The sequence below is a fragment of the Crocuta crocuta genome, unplaced genomic scaffold (assembly GCF_008692635.1).
Source record: "Crocuta crocuta isolate KB4526 unplaced genomic scaffold, BGI_CrCroc_1.0 scaffold369, whole genome shotgun sequence".
In the NCBI taxonomy this organism is placed as follows: domain Eukaryota; kingdom Metazoa; phylum Chordata; class Mammalia; order Carnivora; family Hyaenidae; genus Crocuta; species Crocuta crocuta.
Genome location: NW_027529441.1, coordinates 705250 through 723643, shown reverse-complemented (window position 1 = coordinate 723643; position 18394 = coordinate 705250). Strand labels below are relative to the sequence as shown.

Here is an 18394-nt window from a genome sequence, read left to right as displayed (position 1 = left end):
CCAGATCCCAACTGTGGAGTCCCGGCATGTATTTTAGCAGGTGGTCTGGGTCATCTGTCATGATAGGAGGATTCACACAAAACACCACCACCGCCTCCCAAAAGGAGGGGAGAAATCCTGGTGGCCAGTGTCCTTCTTCTGTACACTGAATCCAGAGACACCAGGTCTCTTGCATGATTGTTTTGAGAAAATAGTGACTTTCCTCCAAACCATTTCTTCTTCAGGTTTACACAGAAGCGAAACCTGGTAGCGAACCTGATGCTCTGCCTTCTGTGAAGACCACAGACCAAAGTGCATGAATGCTCAGTCTGAGGCTCATGTATCATCCGCTCATCTGGTCTCCTGCGAATTTCTCCAAGGATACAGATAACCCATGTCTAAACAGTGAGTGCGGTGGTCAGTTAAGAACATAGGACATAGTTTTCAGGATGCATGTCTCTTCTAAACTTCCGTTCTTATATAAACTAATGGCTGGAATTGTCAGAACAAACAATGAGGGATCTTTTTATCCAATCAGTTGATTGGCTTCTCATTTTGCATAAGGGCACAGAGCGAACAGGTCAAATTGGCAATCCTACACATGACCTCCAAAATGCTCAGTGCTTCATGTTCCGGCCACCATAACCCATGTATCCAACATTCTCCTTCTCCTGAAAAGACCAATACCCATGTTCCTTCAGTCCCTAATATCTGAACAAAGAATCTCAGAGCCACTTGCTTCACAGAGCCAAAGAAGGACGACAATGACAATGGAGAGAAGTTCCTAGGAGTGAGTCTAGCAGGATGCCGGTCGTAGCTAAAAGGGATAAAAAGGACAGGCCACAGCATATTGCTATCAGGGGCCCAGCCCAGTACCCCTCTTAGTGGTGGCATTCACGAGGTACCAAGTTCCCCTTCGAGATCCAGCATCTGGGTAGAAAAGCATCATAGCAGTGGACTCCCGATTTCTCATCCTGGAAGGCAGAGGAGCTCCCCATTTCATGTCAACCCCAAAAAGTTAAGGGCAAAGAAACAATCTGACCTCCCTGGAGGCCGCCTTTGATCCAGAGCCAGAAGCAGCTTAAAATACCCCCTGTGCTCAGGTGCCCACTTGGCTTCTTCAACAAGCCCCACTTTTTTTCTCAAGGCTCAGGATGAATTGTGCACTTTCAGTCGGTCTATAATTAACCAGGGTTTGCAAAGGATGCAGGTGGGAGACTGGAGCTTGGTGATAGACTAATAGCAGAGTTCAAAGTCATGAGTATACATTATCTATTAAAAGCGTCTTGTACAACCAGCTTCTTTGTGTCAGCGAGCTGATTCAAAATACCACCCAGTATCAATAAAGGAGTACACACTGCACATGCACACGCATGTACACCACACACACACATGCATCCCAAGGTGAGGTGGCCATGGAAGCTATCTGTGCTTGCTCTTTCGCCAACCCTGGCACCTACCTGATTGATGCTGGGGCGTCCCTGCTTCTTTTTGGAGGTAGTATCCAGACCCCAAAGAGAAGAAAACCTGCTTCTTCGCTTGCTTGCGGATCTGGACATGGCCTGAGTATGACGTCTCACTCCGGTCTCACCGGTGCGGGCTGCCACCTGAGGTCGGCGAGGAAAGGCATCAACAAGAGAGATGTGTCAGGACCACTCACCTCTTCCTCAAGGTCCCTACTAAGTCACACCCCCTGAGAGCGTTCCCTCTACTTGCTAGAGGGGATGCTGTCCATTCATGAATTACTTAATAAAGCCAGTTAGATCTTCAAACTCATAAAAATTTAAAAAACAAAACACCATACCTCCATCATGCCAGCCCATTGCCAAAACATTTAATCTCTGACTCGTATATATTGGGACTTCAGGGGACACTGATCCCACTGCCAAAGCATTTCATCTATGACCCTTATGTATTGGGACTTTGAGAGGCCTTCATGGAGTCAAAATATAATTGAAAGGTTGGCAAACTCAACTGCTGTCTGAAACCATCAAGAAAATAGTAATATATAAAATAACCACAGGATGTGTAGGTAATGTTTCTGAGAATTCTATGCCCTTCTGGTCACAGGATTGAACTCTGGCAGCAAGCTGAACTAACCGTACTATCTTGAGATTCTCCCTCAAGGCTCTAGAGCTGTTCTACATTCTAGAAAAATGGTGTCTGAGTGTCAGCAACAACAGTGAAAACAATATCTCTTGGTTCCTGTGATTCTATGTGAAATCGAAGTCTACCAATTCTTCTATTTAGTTTTCTCAGAATGACAGAACTTCCTTCTTAGGGAAGTGATGGCTGTCCCCTAATGTCATTCTCCCTCTACCTCAGTCAGAGAAACCCCACATGTAGCTGGGCACATGGCTACCCAACATTGACTTATTTTCCGTTGTAGCAGGACATGGGCTTGTTGACTACATTCTGCTCAATGGGAGCTAAGCGGAAGGTCTATTTGTAATCTCTAGGAATCATCCTCAAGAGAAGGGAGGGATCTCCATTATCCTTTACTTACCTTCTTCCTGATGAAGAAAGGGCCATGGGCTAACTAGTCTAGGATGGTCAGATAGAACCGTTTTCACGGCTTTTAGAACAAGATGACGGAAGAGACCTGAGTCCATGAAAATGGTGACCTTACTAGACTTATATGTCCTATGTTTAGATGAAAGGGGAATAAAAGTTCTGTTTTGTTTTAACAAAAGGGGGGGGCATGGGGAGCGGAAGCTACACTCTATTGAGATATTTGCAAGATGCCGGCCACCCAGACAAATATTTCAGAGAGGAACACCCCAAGTTTAAATCTACTTCTGTACCAAGGGCTCAAGCAGACACGGAGTCTCTGTGAGGACCCTGCAAAGTCCTTCCCAGGACATTCATGCTTGCGATGTATCCATAGGTTATAAGCAAAATCCCAGGAACGCAAGGGAGCTTCTGCCAGGAAATCTCAATAGGCCACCCACAGGCTCGCCTTTCAAATAAGGGAGTGCCAGGAGGTACAGCGAGTCAGACTTGAAATGAAACCTCCCCACCCGTCCTTTGTTGCTGGAGATGAGTCTTAGAACCTACTTGTCACAGATTCCCACACGGGCGACTCCCAATGCTATGGCTGCCAACTGGCAGCCGTGTAGGGGATGAAACCCCGTGGGGTAAACATGAGGGCCCCCCCGGCTGTCAGTACATTGGTGAGAAGGCACGCCTCTCTGGGTTTTCAGCACTGACAGGGTAAATACCCCGGACGCGCCATGAGTAGACTGGCAAAGACACTAACAACAGGAATCAGAACAGCTGCCCTGCAAAGGTGTTAGAGGGGGAAGGTTTTGGTCCCAAATGAACACAGGAAGACGAGGAAGAGGTCTTGTATTCCCCTAGCTCGGGGCACATAAAACTGCAGCGTCTAAGACCACAACAGAGAAAGAGGGCCAGTCTCCGATTGTGCTCAAGGGGATGAGGGGGACAAAATCAAAGACCAAAAGACACATGTTTACTTCAAATAGATACACATTTTCTCTTCCCTGTTTTCATCACTTTCTGAGTCAAAGGTAAACAAAAGCTGCAAAAGGAAGAACTTATCCTGTGCTGACATACATACACGCTCACATGACTATTTCAGTTATCAGTTAGGCTTATTATCACAAAATGAGGCTAGGAACCACTACATAAGTGGTGTGAAAGTTAAAAGTCCGAGAGAAAAAAAAATGCCTATTTGGCCTCATATTTGTATATCTACTTATAAATCGATAAATCTATCTGTAGATACATAGATACGTACGTACAGGCAGCCATATGTAAATATATGGCTGTTGTATCCCCCGTTTATATGGATATATGTATTATTACCTTGTTTGCTTCCTTCATCGCACACAGCAATACCTGTACCTACCCTGTCTATTTCATTGCTTACTCATTTATTATGCATCTCCCCCCACAAGAATATAATCTCCAATAGGAAAAGAGCTCTGCGATGTTTGCTGCTATAACCCTAATCATAAGGAGAATAAATGACCTATGCCAGTTGTCACATGTATTTGCTGATTGAATGAATAAACGAAATAAACCAACATCACACAGCAAAAGCAGAGGGAGCCTGGGTGGCTCAACTGGTTAAGAGGCCAACTTCAGCTCAGGTCACGGTCCTGTGGTTCGTGAGCTCAAGCCCCGCGTCGGACTCCACGCTAATAGCGAGGAGCCTGGATCCTGCTTCAGATTCTGTGTCCCCCTCTTTATCTCTGCCCCTTCCCTCTGTGCTCTCTCTCTCTCTCAAAAATAAATAAACATTAAAAAAAGCAAAAACAGAGATCCTCCGTATAATACGATCACGACTGTAATTGTTTACAATTTCAGAAAAACAAGAGTCCAGCAGCAAAACTTACACAACCATAAATGTTCTCAGTTACGGGCTGACCAGTTGGTTGAGTCTGTTTAACAACTGGGCACTTCGCTGGGGGTTCTCACAGTAACTTTGCTGCGCTGCTGGGGGCCTTGTAAACTGCAGAAGTAACTGCTACCCCCAACACAATAATGACTCAAAATAAGCAAAGGGATTTTGGAGGGGGAAAAAAAAAAGCTGGCAAAAGAACTAGCAGACAAGAGCTCAAGAGTTTCTCAATGATCTTTGCCTAGACAATGCCTCCCTTTGTGGCCGGAACCTGATTACTCTATCATTCTGCTCATCTGTGCAAACAAGAACAATGATAACCTTCTTTCAAAGAGTACAGCGGGGACCCTTCAGTTAATTACTGCAAATCACTGAGCATTATGGGAAGCCCTCCTGGTGAATGGGGCTTAAATTGTAGCCCAACTCTCCCCGCCCACCCCCAGCCCTGCTGCCCTCACACCTCCTCCCCCTCCCATGCCTCCCACTTAAAAGAAGAAGAAACAAAGTCTGGACAAAGGCTAAATTGATGAAACATGTTTCAATCCTGAAAGGGGGTGGGGGACCTCTTTGGGGTCAAATGCCAAGGAGTGGAGGAAAAATTAAGTATCCAATAAATCAGACTGTACAATTCCCTTCCCGGGACCTCCTACATGAATGGGGCAACAAACAGGAGCAGATACCTAACGGGCTTGCCTAACTTGTTCTGTGTGAAATGAAACCCCTTGTGAAAAAGAGAAGTTTGCGAGGACACACAGACCTATGTAAGACTCACATTACAGCTGAGGGGGTGGGGGAAGGTAACCACCAAAGGAAAAGAGAGCTGCATCTAAGAACTTAAATATTCTTCTTGAGGGGCGCCTGGGTGGCTTCGTCGGTTAAGCTTCAGGCTTCGGCTCAGGTCATGATCTCACAGTCTATGAGTTCGAGCCCTGCGTCGGGCTCTCTCTGATGTCAGTGCAGGGCCCTCTTCAGATCCTCTGTCTCCCTCTCTCTCTGCACCTCCCCACCTTGTCCTCTCTCCCTCACTCTTAAAAATAAACTTAAATAAATAAACATTCTTTAAAGTCACGGACCAAAAAGCCTAAATTACTAACCCTCCTATCTTCAGCTGGCCAGATTTTTAACAGCCTGCCCATCCAAAGAAAAGTACACACAAACCACAGATATTGAGATAGAGGCAATTAGAAGGTCTGAAGATAAATTATGAAAGGATAATCATAAAGTTAGCTCCAATGGCTTTGAAGAAAATAATTAAGGCAAAGAAGTTTTAGACAGATAGCAAAATTACTCTTGCCCCAACCTATCAAGCCCAGTTACAGGAAAAGGCCATTTGGATGCTTGGGTTTAGAATTAATATTGAATCTGCATCACCGGGATCATGAACTCCCTATAAAAATGCATTTCAATGCTTCAATCTGTGACATTCTTACAATGCAGTAAACAAGAAGTCTTATCCTTTCCCCCCCACTGCCCAGAACACACAAAGCGAGATTCGGTCAAGTTATAAATTGGTGTCTGGGCCTCAGCGACACAGTCCTGAGCCTCAAACTAGAAAACATTTAGAAGACTTATTCATCATAGCACACTGATCCATCACTTTAAAAAAAAAAAAAAAAGGACTTAACAGTTATATGGAGAGATGGTAGCCAGGGAGACCAAGAAAGACCAAGAGCTGAGTTGTAATTAGCAGAACAAATCAGGACTCGGTTTTAATAACTCCAGAAATTGGTTTAAGACTTCTTTAAAAATGTAAATCTACCCCTAATTATCTGAATGATGACGCTAATCTATTTATAAAGAATACAAATGCCTTTGACTGAACTGCAGCTCTGAATCCAATTGAAGGGTACAGCTGATGAGGCAAGCCAAGCAGAGCTAAGGTTTTCCAAAGCAGTTTCTGGAACCTGAGACTTAACATTTAATTCCACAGCAAATGTGCTAAGGTGCAGTACGTTTTAAGTGGGTGTCGACTTGGATGGGCTGAAACCATGTTACTCGCAACAGCAGTTTTTGAGAAGAAAGGAACCAAAAGTACATAAAGCTGTTCACGATTTAGCAAGTACATAAAATTACAGATTGCAAACACAACACAGCAACGCAATCTGCTGTCCCGGAGGTCAGGTGAAAATTCTCTTTCCCGAGGAAACACATATGTTGGTTTGGAAAATCATGGAAGATCCTTAGTTTCCTCAAATGCATCAGGTATATTTATGACTGGAAAGAACTGATTTCTGGAATTAGAGTCTTGAAAAATAAAATGAAAGGAGGATCACCAATGGTATCTGTGTTCAGTATGTGCATGTGCATGTGTGTGGGTGAGAGAGAGAGAGAGAGAGAGAATGCATTTACAAATGAGAGAGCTCTCTGCTTAATATTTCCATAAGGTTAATATAAAAACAAAACTGTATTGGATTAAAACCAGGACACTGCCTAAAGATGACAGGAGTTCCCAACAAACACTACATGCAGAGATCTCTTAAGATAAATACCTTTCCTCTTTTCTTTGCACAATAATTTAGGCCCCATCACGAGAGGCTTAAGGAATGCATTTCAGAACACATTCAAATGAAGATCTGTACCCACCGCAGAGGACGCGTCACAAATCCACACCTAGCAGTGAACTAGAGAAACACTTCAGAGACTCCTGTCAAGTCCTGCTCAGGATTAATTGTCAAGATAAATATTTCTTGAGAACACATCGGCTTCGACTCACCAGGGCATGAAAGGATGATACAGAGAAGATTCCAAGGCGGCCCATTGCCACTTTCGTTGGTCGGCTTGCAAAAGCAAGTAGCCTTTTGGGGTTTGGCAGTTCCCCACCTTGGAGGCTGGCTAAATAACAGCGGTAACGAAATAGGTCCATCTGGAACTGCTCAAGATTTTGCTCCCAAACGAAGATCTAGGCGGTGGGAATACGGAAAAAGGAAAGGTGAGGAAAAGGGAAGACAAATGTTAACAACTTCGTCCTACACAACGTTACAAAGCTATACATTGTCAAGGTATTGAATGTAATCCTAATGGGCAAACAACAGGGACCCCGAATTTCTTAGGAAACAGCAGCTCAAGTATTCCTGTTTTCATAGCTTACACATTTTTTCACAAAGACCCACAGTCATAAATCCAGTTTGGCAAACAGAAAGTATATGTTAGCTGCTCTGTTTCCTCCTCTTACAATGTCGTGTTTGTAGGCATTCCAGGCCATCAGCTCCAAGCTCTGGGCCACAAACCCAAGGAAGTAAAATCTGTAGGGTTTTTACCGCTGGAGAAATGCAGGATTTACCAAGAGATGACTTTTCATAGAAAGACAAAGAGAAAAAGAAAAGGGAGGTGAATTATAGATCAGAGGCAAAGAGACCAACAGCTTTTGGGAAGAGGTGGGTGGCACACGGTACGAGGTGGGAGGCAGAAAACACTAGAAGGTCCAGGCTCTGGAATAAAATCCCAACCACAGAGTAGATCTGAGATATCTGCTCAGTTTTCAAAGGGGCAAAATGACACCTACTTCCTAAGACTGAAGTGATAGATGAGATCATGGAAGAAAAAGACTTAGTACATGGCCTGGTGCATAGTAAAGGCTCAGTGATGTTAACAATGACATGGATAGGGGTTAATGGCTGATGTCTACTTTTTACTGTGACTTAGAATATAGTGTTAGTGTATACGTATGTTCACAGCACTATTCACAACAGCCAAAAAGCAGATAACAGCCCAAGTATCCATCAATGGACAAATGGATAAGCAAATTGTGGTGAGAGCGTGCGATGGATAATAGCCATAAAAAGGGATGAAGAACTGACGTGCACTACAATGTGGATGCATCCCAAAACATGACGTGAAGTGAAAGAACTCAGACACAAAAGGTCATATATTGTGTAATTCCACTCATAGAAAAACATCTGAAATGGGGGAATCCATAGAGGCAGAATTCCAGGAGCAGAGGGGAGCCATTTAACAGTTTAGAGTTTCCTCCTGGGGTGAATGACAACGTGTGGGAACTAGACACAGGTTGCGGTTGCTCAATACTGTGAACGTATTAAATGCGACGGAGTTGTACACATTAACATGGTTAATTGTATGCTATGTGAGCCGTGCCTCAATTAACACAAATAGAGCTCCAGGTAACAGAGGGAGAGAGCCCATGGGAAACCACCCGCTGGCCCACGCCACCCACTGTTCCATTACCGAAATCCACTTACTCTCATGATTATTCCCTAACCATGAAGACAAAGTTTCAAGGCATGATTAGATGGCTGCTCGCTGACTTTGAAACAACTGGGTAGAAGGCACAACTGTCCTATTTCTTCATACATCTTTCTTTTCTTAGCATGAAATCTACTTATTTATGATCACATACTGCAGGTACATACACGCTTTTTCAAACACACTCTACCTTGTCTAAATTCACCGAGGAGTCAGGAATGCAACTCCCCACAGCTGAGCTTCCCCCACCAACCAACCGGACAAGGTGGGGAAGGAAGCCGGCAGACTTGGCAATGACACAGAAGCCCCAGAATAGCACGGCAGTGGTTGGGAAAGGGAAGGCTCCTCTATTAGATTTCTGTCTCCCATTCAAGGTAATATTGTTCCCTCCAGCTCATAACAACCGGCTGCAAACGACGGGTGAGGAAGGCTGACAGTCACAATGAGGAACTCGGCGGCCTGGATGACGGGCCGCCACGACGTGGAGGAGCTTGAACGACCTGCCAACCCCGCCCAAGTCTGAACGCGGAAGAGCGATTACCTGATCTAGTATCGTCTTCTTCTTCTTTGAGTCGGTGACTGAAGACAGCTGCATCTCACCCATCTTCTTCATCTTCTCATCCATATCAATCTTCTGCTCCAGTTTTTTGATCTCGGACTTCAGGAGCCGGAGCGTGTCTTCTTTGTGGTGGTGTCTCGCTACGGCNTCATCAGCAGTGAGTATCGGCATTTCTAGGGAAGCTATGGCAAGAGCCCAGGTGACAGGTCTGGACAACCACATAAGGCTACCCTTCTTGACCCCGTCCTGCACGGAATATGTAAGTTGGTCTCAGGTCAGACACGCACCCACCCCCAGCCCCAAGAACTGTCTAGAATGAAGCCTCCTCCACGTGTGCTCACTCAGGGGTACTGCCTGAACTCACTTGTTGCGACGGAATGAATGTGTGTGTCTCCCCCGGATGCAAAGTTTGGAATCCTAACCCCTAGAGTGATAGTATTGGGGGATGGAGCCTCGGGAGGAGGATTAGGTCATGAGGGTGGAGGGGATCAGTGCTCTTATAAAAAGGCCAGAGAGCTAACTAGTCCCCTTCTGCCGAGTGAGTACACAGCGAGAAGATACCGTTTATGAATCAGGGAGCTAGCCTGCCCCTCCCATGCTGCCACCTTGAACTTGGCCTTCCAGCCTCCGGAATGTGAGGAGTCAGTGTCTGTCATTTATAAGCCACCTGTTTATTTATTTATCCGTTTGTTATAGCAATCCAAATTAAGACACTTGTATATGCACGGAGAGCTTTAGTTCCTAGTTAAGAGGGTTGCTACGAAGCAAAGGTCAGTTTCCAAAGAGGGATGCTTGCTTCCAAAGTGGGAATGAGGCCAAGGGACATTACTGACCAAGGAAGACACAGCAGCCCTGCCCCTAGTGAACTGCTGTGACCCACATCCAAAGGCCCCATGCCAGAGTCAAGCAGCAAGGACACAGTGAGCGTGGTGGAAGAAGCTCAAGGCAGCCAGATGCAGTATTAGGTTTGGAGACATACAGGAGTACGCAGGGAAAGGGCCACCCAGCAGTGAAGAGTAGCAGGGTCACTTTAAAGAAAATGGTAGTCCCCAACAACACACAATCAACCTCCAAGGGACTTGAGGTGCTCTGAAAGGCAAATGTCAGAGAACAGTTCGGGGGAGATGGTTCATCTGTAGAAACACACGATTACTAATACTTTAGGAACTCAGTCAATTGAGTATTTATAAGTGAGGACACACTAGAATGTTCCGGGTATCCCCTTAAGCCCAGAGAGGTTTAATAAACACTCAGAAATTAGCTCACTGAAGAAAAGGTCTATTCAGCCGCTTCAATACGAAAGTAATAGCCAACATCATTTTCACACACAAAACACTGATTTTTTTCTCTCTCTCTCTGATGCATCTTCTTGGTTTCCAAACTCAGCTGAGTGAAAGTCTGCAAACCAAAGTCCCATAGCAGGTCCCCATCCGCCTATCACTCTCCCAGCAACCAAAGACCACCCCAGGTGTCTACATTATTTCTGAATTCCATCAGTTTTGTAGTCCACAAAGAAAATCGCAACAAATGTTACAAATGGCAACAGCGAACAAAGCCAGGACAGGCTGGATGAATGTAAACAATCTGACGTTTGTTATATTTCTAACAAAATACGTGCCTCTGTCTAAATATTTCAATAAGCTAGACATTCTCATAAAGAAACAGCAGAGTGATCAAATGAAATCATTTTGTGAAAACTGAGCAGGAGAAGAGGAGATAGCAGCACTGGGAATCAGAGGTAAATACTTGTTGGCGGGGGCGGGGAGGATGCACATATCTGTATAGGAGACGGGTCTTTAAGACTTAACTTTGCTTGACATTTTTAATGTGTGTCTCCTCTTAGGAAGTCACTGTCTTACATTTTATCTTTTGATATCACTTTAAAGTAACTCAAGAAAAATACTGAGTTTCGTGTCCTCCCACACGGGATAAATGCACCACGCATTTATCTGCCTAGTACAAGGTATAGCATTTGACCTTGGGGTCTCTCTCCACCACGGCATCAGTGCGTATTTTTCCTAAGTGGAGTTACTTTTCCTCTTTCTTTTTTTTTTTTTTAAATGTATTTATTAGGGAACGGGTCTGCTCACATGGAAAAAACATCTCATAAGGATTCTTTTCTAAAAGAAAAGCTTCCAGGAAGAAAATACCAAGTGATGACAGAGATACGGGGCACCCAGAATTGCTATGCACTGTTGGCTGCTGGATGCAGAAGTAAGTGGTCTGCATGCTTCAGAAGGCTCTTTGATGCTACCTAAAGAATGCTGAATATATGCATGCCTTGCGAGCCCAGAAATGCACTCCTGGGTATACACTCAACAAAAATGCATTCATATGCTCACCAAAACATATGTACCAAAATGTTTATAGCAGCATAATTTTCAGTGGGCAGAACTGGAAACTATCCAAACACCCGTCACCAGCAGAATGGATAAATGAGTGTGGTGTAATCACACAATGAAATACTATACAGCAAGGAGAATGAAAGACTGCGACCTGAGTACATCTCACACAACACGGAGGAAAAGAAGCCTGAGATGCAAGAACACAGACTACAATTCTATTTATATAAAGTACAAAAACGGGCAAAACTAAGGTGAGAGGTCAGAAGAGTAGCTCTTTGGGTAGGAGTGGGGAAGCAAATGGAAAAAACCACAAGGTCGGGGGGCTTTGGGGTGCTGGCCACATTCAGCTTCTCAGTCCAGGTGCTGGTTACATGCGTGTATGACACGGACGTATGAGCTTATGAAAACACCATCAAAATGTGTACTTTTCCGTGTAGATATTATAGTTAATAGACAGTATTTTAAAAACCCTTCTAAGATCCATTACCCTGAGCATACATCTCAATTTTCTGTAACTATCCCCAAACAGAATATATCTCAGATTCCATTTTTCATTAAAAGCTGTCCCCTATAATTTTGCAATGGAAGCTCCAAACAGCATGGACCTTTCACAGGGCTATGCCTCTGTCGTCGTCCTCGGTGTCAGGCAGTAGCTGTTAAAAACAGCCGCTTCCTTGAGCTGAAACAGGCTTTGTCCGTTGTATGTGCTGCTCAATGGAAACAAGGAGCTTTTAGACTTTAGGGAAGCGGGTGTTTTCACCTATTTCAAAGGGACACTGTTGGGAGCGTTTCAGACGTAATCTGTGCAGAGGCGGCATGTGCCGCCGAGGGGAGGCCATGTCTCCTGTAAAAACACCAGGTACGCGGACGCCTGGTGTGAGGTCAGCATCCATCCCCCCTCCCTCCGCCGCTCCCACGGCCAGCTGCCCCTCCCCTACCTGTGCCTCAGTTAGAACCCTCCACTCCCAAACCCCTCCTGCCCCAAGGCACAGAGTAAGACAAGGAAACCCCCACAAGCCGGACAGAAGGTCTGAAGAATGGACGGGAAGATCTGAAATTCCCTGATACAGACTCTGCTAATTTAAGTTACAAATGTAAAATTTAGGAATGAAATTACAAATGAAAATTTGCCTTAGAAGGGGCCCAGGCACATTTTATGAACGGAGAAACCAGAGCCAGAAGAGCGAAGGATAACACTGTCATTTACTATAAACCTTNTACAGACTCTGGTAATTTAAGTTACAAATGTAAAATTTAGGAATGAAATTACAAATGAAAATTTGCCTTAGAAGGGGCCCAGGCACATTTTATGAACGGAGAAACCAGAGCCCAGAAGAATGAAGGATAACACTGTCATTTACCATAAACCTCGGTCTCTACCAATTCTGTCCTTAAGAAGACATTTTGCACAATAGGCCACACTGCCCCTGGCCACTTAGTTCTCAGCAACCACCCCAAAGCTGGGGCCCCCCACAGGGCCATTAGTGCTGCCCCTGTAATATGTGGAGCTCCTCCTAGGGACATGGAGGACAGTACTTTCCTGCTCCCTCTGAAGTTAGGTGTGGCCATGTCACTTGGGTTTTTTTGGCCGATGAATTTGAGGAGAAGCATCAGGTGTCATTACGAAACAAAAGCCTGATTTGCCCCCATCCTTGTCCCTTGGGTTATAACCGTGGAAGCATGTGTCACAATGGAACTGCTGTCAGCCTGGGTCCCCGAGAGCCCAGGGCGGACACAGCTGCATAGCCAATGTCCATCAGACAGCGAAGAGGTGTGGTAAGCCATGCGGGTGTGGGGGCTGCTCCCTCTACAGCGTAACCTACTCACCCTGACCGGGGCCCTCACTATGCTCAACACCTTTCTAAAGGCATGCTTGCAGAATGCTTTTGGAAGAGTCTACAGAACACACTTTTAGCCTCCAAGAACAGCCATAATCTGATAGGTTTTACAGAACAGTAGGCTTTTCCTCTCTTTACTTAATGGAAGCAGAGCCCTGGGCCCCTTCTTCCCTCCACCTTTAAGGTCTCTGCCAAATTCGGCCAAGGGCAACATGTTTCACTCTGATGTCTGAGAGTTTATCTCTGCACCCCAGTTAAGTGGAAAGGAAGCACCTGGCTGGCTCAGTCGGGGGAGCGTGTGGCTCTTAATCTCAGGGTTGTAAATCTGAGCCCCACGATGGGTGCACAGGTTGCTTAAAAATAAAATCTTAAGGGGGTGCCTGGGCGGCTCAGTCGGTTAAGCATTCAATTTCGGCTCAGGTCATGATCTCACAGTTCGTGGGTTTGAGCCCCACGTTGGGCTCTGTGCTGACAGCTCAGAGCCTGGAGCCTGCTTCGGATTCTGTGACTCCCTCTCTCTACGCCTCTCCCCTGCACGTGCGTGCACTCTCTCTCGCAAATATAAAATACACATGAAAAAATTTAAAAATAAATAAATAAAAATAAAATCTTAAAAAAAAAAGTAGTGGAAAGAAAGGAAACTGATACTAGTCGATAAGGCTAAACATCCTTTGAAAGATGTTTATTTAATTTGGGCAGAGCAGCTGTCCTGAAATTTATGTATTTCAAAGAAAGAAAGGTGGTAGTTGCCAGGGGTTAGGGGAAGGTGGGAATAAGGAGAGTTAGCATTCAGAGTTTCGAGTTTGCAAGATGAAGAGTCCTGGAGACAGACAGTGGGGACATGTGTACAAGGATGTGAACGTACTTAACCCCACTCATCTGTATACTTAAAGATAGTTAAGATGGTACGTCACATATACTTCACCACAATTAAAATTTGAAGAAATCAACGAAAGCACCAAACCCCATAACCTAGAAAAAGATACAGAGGAAAGTCTGATCAGCGCTTCATGAAAAATGTATCTGTCGCTCGTTCTAACCATGAAGCACACCTCGAGCCTCCAAGCTTCTCTGAAACCCGTCGGCAGCTGAAGGCAGTTCCATTAGAGAGAACTTTTGCTCCTGCTGCCCTGTCTAAACAACACAGCGGTCTTGGCCTTTCTCTATCATTAAGCCACGTCTGTCTCTAAGAAGCACAATTCACTAAATGAGCTTTCTGAAAGGGCTTGTCTGTTCCCACCGGGATACACAGAGAGGGTGGGCTAGGCATACCTGACTGCTGTCAGCAGCGAGTTCTGCAGACAAAACTCTCCATGGTCCTTGGCAGTTTCCAGGCTTAACAATCCAGAGCTGCTCACAGCAGACCACCCGCTTGAGAGACTGCTTCCCAGTGTGGACTCCCCAGGATCTAGACCCTGACATGCTAGAAAAAGCATTTCAAAGCCGCTACCTTTGCATCACCTTGTTGAAGCAGGCAAGTTTAATTAGGGACATCGGGTCTACTGAAGGGCTCTCCGTCAGCATCCAGTGGTCGAAAGGGCAGGGAGGAGAGACACCCCCCACCAACAATGGTACCCTCTTGACTTCCTCCACGCTCCCCTACTTCAATTAAACAAACAGCAGCAGACGGCAGCAAGACTGAATTTTATAATTCTGCCTCTGCCTTCTGGAGATGATATAAAAACTGTATGAAGTTCAGTGAAGGGGATACGCAAAGTTCTTGCCAACGGAGGAATATAATCAGCAAAAAAAAAAATGCATTTTGCCTAAGAGCCTCTTTGAGTGCAGAGTTAAGATGCACTTTATGTATTCATTATGTATTTAAATAGATCCAGCTTCAATTATCCAACTGAACAGAGGATACTCAGTGATTTCAGATAATCAATGGTTTACGTGAGTGGCAGGAAAAAGGAAATTTGTTTTCAACGAGGGAAATACGAGGGAATATATGCCAGATCTAGAAAACTAAAATTTCAGATAAGTGGGGTTTGTAGGAGCACAGGAATAATTGGAAAGTAGGTTGAACTTCTTTTTCCCATTTAAAAAGAACAACAAGAAAAAAAAGGAACAGAGTTACATGTTTTTAAGAGGTTAGTTGCAAATGAAGTTCCTGTGTGAACTCTTGAAAGTCTGGATTTTTTTTTTTTTAATTATTTCTCTCTCTAGCATATTCTAGAATTCTGTTCACACAAGACTTAAGTAAGCTATCACTTTTTAAAATTTCCTTAAGGAATCTCTACACCCAACATGGGGCTTGAACTCATGACCCCAAGATCAAGAGTCGCAGGCTCTACTGACTAAGCCAGCCAGGTGCCCCAGTAAGCAATCATTTTTAACATGTGTAAAGAGAACAATATGGGGCTGCTCCCATCCGCTGAAAAAAGTCATAAACTGGGCACTCTTCCCTCCCTCACGTCCCTACTCCCTCACCTCTCTACCCCCTCACCCACCCAAGGTAAATTCCTTGGAGTAGAGAGGCTCCAGACTCTAGGGGAATAAATGGAAGGCTGCCCAGTAAATGGCAACGGCAGGATGCATCTCTGGCAGAGCGGAGTAGCCCCACAGAAAAGACCAACAAATACTGTCAAATGGACACCATCCACAAAAAGGTTCTACCATCTGTTCATGCTATAAAAGCCCCCAGTAGATGGCACAAACAATATCCAAGCACTTTTTTGAGATTTCACGTTTAAATATGATCAGATAATGAAGAATCCCCATTGGACGAAAGCCTCTAGCATGAAAGGCAGAGACTAGAGCACACAGAAGAAAATATATCATGAAAAGAGAAACAAAGCCTGAGGCCATATTTCCCAAGAACTCAGTAATATCCCGTGAGATGGAAACACAAAAGAATCTAAAGCTATAAACAATAAAGAAATGCACAGATTACACTGAAAATGGATATGGTAGAAAGGAGGGAGGAAGAAAAAGGGAGAAAAGGAGAGAAGGACAGAGGGAGAGGAGAAGAAAGGAAAGAAGGAGAGAGAAAGAAATGGAGCGAGGGAGGAAGAGATAGGGGAGAGGGGAAGGAAGGAAAAGTAGGAGAGAGAGGGGAGGGAGAGAGCAAGGGAGAAGAGAGACAGGGAAAGCATTTAGGAATAAAAAAATAACTAAAATTAAAATCTCTTTGAGAAATCATAACCCTGGTAATAGAAAATTATTCTAAACCTTCAAAAGAGAAAATGAAGCACACTCAAGTTATTCAGAACTGATAATGATAAGTGAACAAAGGAAATAATTTTCCAACCGAAATTTCAAATTACTCAAAGATTATTCAAGTAAAAGGTAGAATAAAGACATTTTCAAATATGAACCATTTTGTAGGAAACTACCACAGGTTTGTTTGTTTTATAATGAAAATGAAGGAGAAAAAAAAGGAAAACTTGCAATCCAAGACTCTAACTAGGATGGTAAGGGGAAATCCATGGTAACTATTATGCCTGAGGCCTAGAGAGCAAACAGATTGGAGCAGAATGATAAAGGGAAAGGCAGTCTCCAGGGAACAAAACAGTACTGTGCAATTAGGTAATAAAGTGGAGACTTAGAAAATACTGCTAAGTAAGCATAAAAGTAAACAAATGGAGCAGAAAAAAGAGGCAGGCGTTAACTACAGGGGAAAAAAAACCCAAAAAGTTGTTCAAGATAGGAAATCAAATGATTGTACAGTAATTGGCCCAGCAGCTAATATTATTTATATGGTCATAGCAGCATGGAACATCCTAACAGTCTAACAGAGACTATTGATTTAATCCTAAATGTTCATATAACTATATAGGAATATGAAGAAAGCACAATTCATATATAATACAGCTAAATATTCATCTATGATCACAGAGTCAGTAGTTAATGTCCAAAGTTAATTTAAAAATACTATAAGCATGTTAATGAGAAATGAGGGTAAATGCAAGGCAGGGGCGGGCAAGGGGGTGGGGATAACTAAACAAAAAAAGACCGAGCTAAAATAATTGAGCATAATTATTTTGGAGGACTGAGGCTAGGCTAAGAGGTTAAGCAGGGATTAGAAGAGAATTTCACTTTAAGTTCTTTAAGGTTAATGGAATTCTTTAAAACTATGTGCTGATACTGACTTCACAGAAATTTAAAATAATATGGGGGCGCCTGGGTGGCTCAGCTGGTTAAGCGTCTGACTTTGGCTCAGGTCATGATCTCATGATTTGTGAGTTTAAGCCCTGCATTGGGCTTTGTGCTGACAGCTCAGAGCCTGGAGCCTGCTTCAGATTCTGTGTCTCCTTCTCTCTCTGCCCCTCCCCCACTCATGCTCTGTTTCTCTCCCTCTCTCTCAAAAAAAATAAACATTAAAAAAATTTTTTTAAGAAACAAAAAAATAATGAAATGTGAAAAGGAAAATGAATACTATCAGTAACATATTATTTGAATAATACATAACAGTATACAAATTATATACTAAAATCCAGCTCAGCTACAATTATATTCACTGTACTTTTAACATATGTTAATAGGAGGGCATGTGCTGTAAATGACGAGCCCTGTATATTCATTTTGTACTTCAACATCTACACTCTCCATCAATACTCTCCTAAGAGCTAGGCAAATGGAGCCCCATATTTTGAAAATACCTCTTCTGGTGCCCAAAACGGACAGGGTCCAGGAGGAACCCTCCACCCCCAGTACACTTTCCCTTCGGGGAGCTCTCTGACCCTGTATGCCACACGTGGTATCAATAAGGTCTGCTACGGAGCTCTTAGACATGAGTCTAGGCCTAGTGGTTGTTCCCACTAGCCTAGCTGGTATTTCTTTCACTAGATTGCATGAGATGAGCCACCAGAATGGTGTTGACAAAGTTCATCTGGGGTGAGTCAAATTCTTAATGTAGATAAAAAATTTTGCCTGGGGCTCCACCCATTTTAGGAGTTCTCCCTTCTTCACCACTCACCCATGTCAAAACCAAAGGTAAATATTTCTAAAGTGGTGGGCTAGAGGCAGGGAGATCTACAGTGATGAGAAAACAGGACTTAGCTACAGACTAAGGCAACATTGAAAGCAACAGAAAGACCACCACCAAAGATCCAGTTTGTCTTATCCACACGGAGCACAAAGTTAAGAGGGACGACCAAATTAGGAT

The 18394-nt window shown here is 44.1% G+C and overlaps 1 protein-coding gene across 1 annotated transcript in view; it reads right to left on the bottom strand.

Annotated features, from left to right (window-relative positions):
* TIAM1 (TIAM Rac1 associated GEF 1) overlaps positions 1 to 18394 on the bottom strand; it is a 210243-nt gene that overhangs the window by 88356 nt on the left and 103493 nt on the right. Inside the window, exons 6-8 of the mRNA XM_077760193.1 lie at positions 9087 to 9286; positions 7059 to 7244; positions 1440 to 1586 (exon numbers count right to left, since the gene is read on the bottom strand). Coding sequence (XP_077616319.1) covers positions 1440 to 1586; positions 7059 to 7244; positions 9087 to 9286 — 533 coding nt within the window. The remainder of the gene's footprint in view (positions 1 to 1439; positions 1587 to 7058; positions 7245 to 9086; positions 9287 to 18394) is intronic.